Source organism: Poeciliopsis prolifica, unplaced genomic scaffold (assembly GCF_027474105.1).
Source record: "Poeciliopsis prolifica strain line A6 unplaced genomic scaffold, Auburn_PproV2 SCAFFOLD015, whole genome shotgun sequence".
NCBI lineage: Eukaryota > Metazoa > Chordata > Actinopteri > Cyprinodontiformes > Poeciliidae > Poeciliopsis > Poeciliopsis prolifica.
In genome coordinates, this window is record NW_026562390.1 from 367,143 (window position 1) to 375,334 (window position 8,192).

At 40.5% G+C, this 8,192-nt stretch overlaps 1 protein-coding gene across 1 annotated transcript; it reads right to left on the reverse strand.

Annotated features, from left to right (window-relative positions):
• Positions 1 to 1,311: 1,311 nt before the first annotated feature.
• LOC129366332 (NLR family CARD domain-containing protein 3-like) lies at positions 1,312 to 3,435 on the reverse strand. Its single transcript, XM_055040111.1, has 2 exons — positions 3,269 to 3,435; positions 1,312 to 3,104 (listed from the first exon to the last, which is right to left on the reverse strand). Exons 1-2 carry the CDS (start codon positions 3,333 to 3,335, stop codon positions 1,312 to 1,314), a joined length of 1,860 nt encoding a protein of 619 aa, XP_054896086.1. The 5' UTR covers positions 3,336 to 3,435.
• Between the last annotated feature and the right edge of the window lie 4,757 nt (positions 3,436 to 8,192).

Here is an 8,192-nt window from a genome sequence, read left to right on the forward strand (position 1 = left end):
TTATTTTACTAGGGATGCTTAAAACAAATATTTTAGTAATCACTCGATTACTAGAATAATCTATCAATTATTCTTACAATTAATTTAATAAAAAACAATGATAAAATAAAATCTTGGTAAATCTGGCATAACACCTGTGTTAATATTGCATTAAAATATCAGTCCAGTTTATTGATCATCTCTAACAGTTACTTTTTGTTAGTTTAGAAGATTAACTTGTAACAGTAATAGCTCATGTTGGAATAAGAATTTTAAAGTAGCACAATAGTACATAAGTTAACTTTTAGGTTAAGATAAACTTAGATACAGATCCAAACTGGGACAGCTGGTGACTCTCTGAACGCAGAGGAGTAGACAGAAAACAGGCCTAGACGCCTTGAATCTCTTTGGATAGGGAGCCTGTCTGCCAGGCAATTATCAAATTCCTTAGCATCGTTCAAAAGTTCACTAGGATCTTAAAACTTTTTATAAATAATTTGATCTATATTAGAATTAACTATATTTCTTTAAGCATGTTTTTAATTAGTTACTTATTAGATCCAAACTTATAGTCATTATTTAGCATTACATTGTGTGCAAGCTTGGTTAAAAATACAAACTACTTTCTTGTGAAAACATTTTGAGGCAGAGATAACACTGCAGCTGCAATCATATATCAAACTGGACAGCGGCAGGTACGAGAAGAGCCGGGCCGTATATCTGCCTTTGGGGCTCTTTAGCAGGAGGTAATAAAATTAACATTAAGACAGCCCACACAAAGAAAAAGAACACACCTCCTAATGCATATATTTAAATGAGGAGAATACACATTCTATAAAAAATGGTTTGTTTCACAGCAGAAGTTGGAATCTCTTTGTGCTGAGTGAGAGTTTCCCGGAGGATGCATCTTCTGTTAATCTTTTGTCTTTTTACTCAGTTCTTTGTCTCTGTTTTGGTCATGTCTTGGACTTTTGGATAATCTAGGGTGAGATGCTTGTTGTAACATTCTGAACTGCATTGAATTTCTCTGGATAAAACTCTGAATATCTGAAGTCTGATGTCGTATGATTGCTCTTTTCTCTCTGCACACTTACACAGACACAGGAATTCGGGACAAAGAATTAATTAACGAGCTAAATAAAGTTATTCCTCTTATTAATTCTTAACACTCACCTTCTAAGTTAACCAGAAGTAAGACAAAAATCTGAAATACTATTCAATTTAGACACTTTGAAGAAACAATCCACCAATAAATAATCTGAAACATAAATATATATTTACCTCATCAATAGCAGATTTTTATGAACATAACTGCATTAACAATCTATGATCTTACAGAGCTTTGTTGGAGGCTTTAACCACTGGCAGCAGCCTCAGAAGAAGCTCCTCTGAAGCAGAGTATTTCTTCAGGTCAAACACATCCAGATCTTTTCCTGATGACACTAAGATGAAACCCAGAGCTGACCACTGAGCAGGAGACAATTTATCTGTGGAGAGACTTCCTGAACTCAGAAACTGTTGGATCTCCTCCACTAGAGAACGATCATTCAGTTCATTCAGACAGTGGAACAGATTGATGCTTTTCTCTGCAGACACATTCTCACTGATCTTCTTCTTGATGTACTGAACTGTTTCCTGATTGGTCTGTGAGCTACCTCCGGTCTGTGTCAGCAGACTTTGTAGGAGTCTCTGATTGGTCTGCAGTGAAAGTCCCAGGAGGAAACGAAGGAACAAGTCCAGGTGTCCATTTGGACTCTGTAAGGCCTGGTCAACAGCTCTCTGATGGAGAGACTTTAGTTTACGTTTATTAAATAGTGAAGATTTCTTAGATCTTTGTGTTTCTTTCATTAGATTGACACCAGAGTTGATGAAGGTCAGATGAACATGAAGAGCAGCCAGAAACTCCTGAACACTCAGATGGACGAAGCAGAACACCTTGTCCTGGTACAGACCTCTCTCCTCTTTAAAGATCTGTGTGAACACTCCTGAGTACACTGAGGCTGCTCTGATATCGATGCCACACTCTGTCAGGTCTGATTCATAGAAGATCAGGTTTCCTTTCTGCAGCTGATCAAAAGCCAGTTTTCCCAGAGACTCAATCATCTTCCTGCTCTCTGGACTCCAGTGTGGATCTGTTTCAGCTCCTCCATCATACTTGACCTTCTTCACTTTGGTCTGAACCACCAGGAAGTGGATGTACATCTCAGTCAGGGTCTTGGGCAGCTCTCCTCCCTCTTTGGTCTCCAACACATCGTCCAGAACTGTAGCAGTGATCCAGCAGAAGACTGGGATGTGGCACATGATGTGGAGGCTTCGTGATGTCTTCATGTGGGAGATAATCCTGCTGGCCTGTTCCTCATCTCTGAATCTCTTCCTGAAGTACTCCTCCTTCTGAGGGTCATTGAACCCTCTGACCTCTGTCACCATGCCAACACACTGAGGAGGGATCTGATTGGCTGCTGCAGGTCGTGTGGTTATCCAGAGGAGAGCAGAGGGAAGCAGTTTCCCCCTGATGAGGTTTGTCAGCAGAACATCCACTGAGGTGGACTCTGTAGCATCAGTCAGGATCTCCTTGTTGTGGAAGTCCAGTGGAAGTCGACTCTCATCCAAGCCATCAAAGATGAACAGAACCTGGAAGTGTTCAAAGCTGCAGATTTCTTTGGTTTCACTAAAGAAATGATGAACAAGTTCCACCAAGCTGAACTTTTTCTCTTTCAGCACATTCAGCTCTCTGAACGTGAATGGAAATATTAACTGGATGTTCTGGTGGGCTTTGTCTTCAGCCCAGTCCAGAGTGAACTTCTGTGTTAGGACTGTTTTCCCAATGCCAGCCACTCCCTTTGTCATCACTGTTCTGATTGGTTGATCTCTTCCAGGTGGGACTTTAAAGATGTCTTCTTGTCTGATTGTTGTTTCTGGTCTGTGTGGTTTCCTGGATGCTGTTTCAATCTGTCTGACCTCATGTTCATCATTGACCTCTCCAGTCCCTCCCTCTGTGATGTAGAGCTCTGTGTAGATCTGGTTCAGAAGGGTTGGACTTCCTGCTTTAGCAATTCCCTCAAACACAGACTGGAACTTCTTCTTCAGACCAGATTTAAGTTGATGACAAACTGCAGCAAGATGTGCTAAATTAACACAATAATGAAAATCAGACATGAAAGTAAATCCTTTTTTGAATTTGATTACATAACTTCTCAAGATGTTTTAGATAAATGTGATTCCATCTTTTGACAATTCAGCAAATGTATTATTTATCCATCATTTCAAATCTCTTTAGAAATCCTCTTACTGATCTGCAGATGGTCAGCCAGCTTTTCCTGCTTCATCCTCCTCAGGAAGTTCAGTGTGATCTTCATCACTGCCTCTCTGCTGCTCCTCCTCTGCTCTTCATCATCACCTTCCAACACCTCATCATCTCTCTGACTCTCTGAATGTTCTGGGTAATCTGGACTCAGAACTTTCTGGATCTTCTTCAGTTCTTCTTCACAAAAGTAACAATGTTGTCTTCCAGCAGCTGGAACACAATAATAGATGAAGGAAACATCAGAGTGAAATCATGGAGCCAAACACCAGATGGATGTTGGACAGACTGACAGTCCTCTGGTCTACAAAGTGCAGCATGAAGGTGACTTTGAACAGAACTCATGGAAAAGTATTTGTTGTTCAAATACAGACCATAAATATGGAGTCCAGCTGTGTTTGATGCTGCTGGGCAGATGGACCCCTGGGAACCTCTGAGCTCTGCTGGTCCACTCTGTGGAGGAACCAGGAACAATTAGGAAGTCAGGAAATATTCATCCAACAGTAAACAGATTTTTTCACCAAAAGTTTCACATTAATCGCTTGAAGCAGAAAAATTGATTATCACAGAAACATAATACAAAGACATTAGAAAGAGGAAGATGAAATACAAAGATGAAGTAAAAAAAACAACAACAGAATCATCCAATAGACATTCTAAAAAATTGGTGCTGAACTTGGACTTCAAACAGTCCAAACTGTCAGCAGATCTGATGCTGGTGGAGACAGTTTCCCAGAGCTTGAGGACAGTGGAAGTGAAGGCTCTGTCCACACTGGTCTTTAGGACAGTGTGGGACATCCATCAGGTTCTGATGACTAGATCTGAGGTGATGTGGACATGGAGGAGGTCTGAAATATGTGGGTGTGTCCATGTGGGATCCAGTGGCGAAGCTAGACTTTTTTCAAGGGGTGGCCAAAGGGTGAGCAAGGCTTTATCAGAGGGGTTCATATACAAATGATGAATGAAAGGAAACAAATATATTCTCTCACACACTCAAATTAAAATGGTTTATTTAACTAAGATTTGCCATGACCAAACAAGATGTTAAATGGCACTATGGAACAGTGAACATGTAAATGTAAACTCAGAGCCCAGAATATGACCAAAAACAAATTCTCAAAAATAAATAAATAAATAAATAAACTGGTGCTTCTGGTGTGCAATAGGTTGAGCTGGGTGGGGGCAGTTCAGTGCCATTTCCTTCTGCTTCACTGTCTTCCTCCCCAGACACTGACTCTGAATCTGTATCACCCTCATCTCTCTCTGGAACTTAATTGGAAATGCATAAACAGACACAAAATGCAAAAAGCATCATGCTAACCTTTAGAATTAGGCTTATTGGATTTTAATACTTAATAACTCTCTGTCACAGCCTCTAACCCGCTGGTGATCCACTTGGGCCTGGTGTCTCCTGGCTGGATTCTCCAGGATGGTCACTGCTGCAGGGTTCTGTCTGGTCCTGGTCACTGCTGCAGGGTTCTGTCTGGTCCTGGTCAATGCTGCAGGGTTCTGTCTGGTCCTGGTCAATGCTGCAGGGTTCTGTCTGGTCCTGGTCACTGCTGCAGGGTTCTGTCTGGTCCTGGTCACTGCTGCAGGGTTCTGTCTGGTCCTGGTCACTGCTGCAGGGTTCTGTCTGGTCCTGGTCACTGCTGCAGGGTTCTATCTGGTCCTGGTCTGGTCCTGGTTTTTGCCTCTTTAAGAAGAACTGGGAGATTTTCCCTTTTCTCTTCATTTGGGCTCTACACTAAATAAGAGCCTGGTATTTAGACTCCATGACTGTTTGGCAGAGACAACACTATTTTAACTATTATTTAAACTAGTTTTTAGTTTTCTGTAGCTAGCTAAAATACTAAATTAAAAATACATTAATTAAAATTAATTAATATAACTAGTGAGGTTATAATTCAAAGCTTTCATATGACATAGCCTACTTATATTTCAGTCATTATAAAACTTAATGGTTTTTCACATATTCTTACCACACATTTCAAGCAAGAGCTGGGAGATATAAAACATTAGAGGGCAGCATGTCACTAAAACATATGTTAAAAGAATCTGTCTAAAACACGATCTATCAGCACTAGCATGGCTAATATAATAAATGAGGCACTATGCAGCGGTGCACAACCATTTTTTTTAGAAATGTTTGACAAGTGCCGCCTCTCATTAGGAAGGTAACAGCGGTTACTGCTGAGCGGTAAAATGTTGTAAATACCTGCAAAACTCCTGGACGGTGTAACTCTAAAGCCATTGATGTGTTTTGGATCAAGCAGGAACCAACATGTCAGTTTAACCAATAAACAGCGTCGGGCATCGGGCTGCCTTCAGGGACAGTCGGAAATTACAGTTTTCCTGGCAAATCTTTGCCGATCTCATAAGTATTATATTTTAAAATGACCATTTCCAGAGGGGTGGCAAGGGCTCTGCTGGGGGTGGCAAGTGCCACCCCGGCCACCCCTCTGGCTCCGCCACTGGTGGGATCCTCTCCTGGATGTTATAGAGGGGATTTAAAATGGATCCTGTAGATCCCTGGAAGCCAGTGAGCTCACATTGTATCTGTCCTCACAGAGACAATCAGAAGATAAAGGTCCATGAAGTGATATCTGGATGTGAGCAGTGAACCAGATGAGCTAAGTAGTTGTAAAGATTTAATGTTCCTGCTGATCCATTAAGAACCAGCAGAACCTCTGATGATCCACATCAGCTCAGTTTGGTTGAGTTCCAGCAGATCTCACCAACCACATCATGAAGCTTTCCTTCCCTGCTGAACTGCTCTCACAATGCACACAGGAACCAAGTCCTGATGGACCAGAACCGGTCCAATCCTCCAACATGTTCCTGATCATTGATCCTCCTGAATAATGTCCAGCCTTCTTTAAAGAGCAGAAAGATTTGTTTCTGAGACCAACATGTTGGTTTGAAATGACTGAGAGAACAGTTTGGTGATCTTAGTGTTGAGCTCTGACATGGAGCAGAACCAGGAATCATTTCCACTCTGACCATCCAAGGAGGATCTGATGGAGCTTCAATCAGAACCAGATGGTCCGTTAGAGACACTGAAGCCCACTGCTCAATCAGATCCACTAAATATTTAGTTTCACTGGAGAAATGGTTGATAATCTGCCATGTTGGATGATGTTTGAACTTCAGAGGTGGAACCATAAAAATAATTTATGGAAAATGTTTTATTTCAGAATGAATCTGTCTTTTGTCAGATTTTAGAGAAAGATGCAAATATCAACCTAGAAATAAAATTCACTTCTGTCTATTTGTTCTTGTGTTAATATTAATATCAGACTAAATAAATGTTTCATTTGGAAAAATTAGGCTTAAACAAAACAGAATAAAACAGTTAAATGTTTCTGGTCCAAATGTCATGTCAACATAATAGTTTATAAGAGTGAGTCCTGACTGAGGATTTATAAGATTCTTTCTGTATGGAGTCAATAACTGTCCAATGAATGATGGTTAAATTGATGTCAGGTAAACATCAGATCAGATTTAGAGATTCTGTTAACTAGTGAAGCTCTGGGTAGAGACTGTGGATCCAAACGGACCTGTTTGATTTTTATACAAAGGATCCAGTTGAACTTTATTGTGTTCATAGTAACATGTTCATTATTGGAACATGTTTTCATGGAGACATCATACGTATTACATCTTTGACGTATGAAAAGAAAAATTACCTGAAATTCAGTCTAATGTTTTCATGACAACAGAACCCAACAGAACTTATCATCACATGGCCGCAATAACAGATATAAACAGAAGTTACAGCAGTTAGAAACAGCTCACCTCTCTGATGGTGGAGATCCAGGGGATTTAAAGTCAATAAGTTTACCCTTTGACCTGTCGCTCTTAAAGGACACACAGCTGGGTTCTGGTTCTGGTTCTGGTTTGAGTCTCTGATGGATCCTGACAGAAACATGATGATTAAAACTTAATCAGCAAAGAGGAGCAGCAGCAGCTTCATCACCACGTCTGTTCTGGCCTGATATAGTGAACGCTGTGTGAAAAGGGCTGTGGACAGTTAGAGATGGTGACCTCACCTCTGACCTTTGCTCTGGCTCTCATCTTCCCCACACAGAGTGGTTTTAGAGGGAGGGACTCCCTCCTCTCTGTCCTCACACTGATCCATGCTGCTGAATCCACATCAGCTCACACACTTTCTAGCTTCACCTGCAGAGGAAACACACATCATTCATCTGCACATCAACTCTGATCATCCTTTACATCATTAGTGCTGGAAAAAGATCAGCTGCTCCTCCTCTGATTGGCTCTTCTTCTCTGCTTCATATCAGTGTCAGGTGAATGCAGTCAGACAGCAGAGAGGCAGAGGAAGCTGCCATCAGCTGCTGCATTTCTACTATCAGTCCACTAGATGGAGACATGGAGCAACATTTACATTCACTGATTCAACCTGAACAGGAAGTATTTTAGTTAATTATTAATCTCTACAAGTGGATTCAATGCAATTCAGATTAAGTATCAAGTAATTTGACTGAATTAAACACATCTTACTGTAGCAGCATTTGTCCTACTTCCTTTTGAATGAAAGTAGGACAAACTTGTTGTTTTTGTCTTTAATGGTGGAGACCAGAGTTTGATGTAATGGGAAAATCATGAATCAATTTGTTGAGACCAGAACAAAAACATCAAATGTTCATCTTCTTTGATTCTAGTTCATCAATAATTCTGTAGATTAACCTTCAAACAACAGAGATTAAAGTTTGATCTGAAATTAAAGGTGAACATTTTCTCCAAACATCAGAGAGAAAAATAACAAACTGGCTGTAAAGTTTCTGAAGACAAATTTCATGTAGAAAACAAAACAAACTTACAGTTTCTTCAGACGATCCAAAGAGTTGAACAAGAATATGTGATTAACAAACTGAGACCCAACAGAACCAGA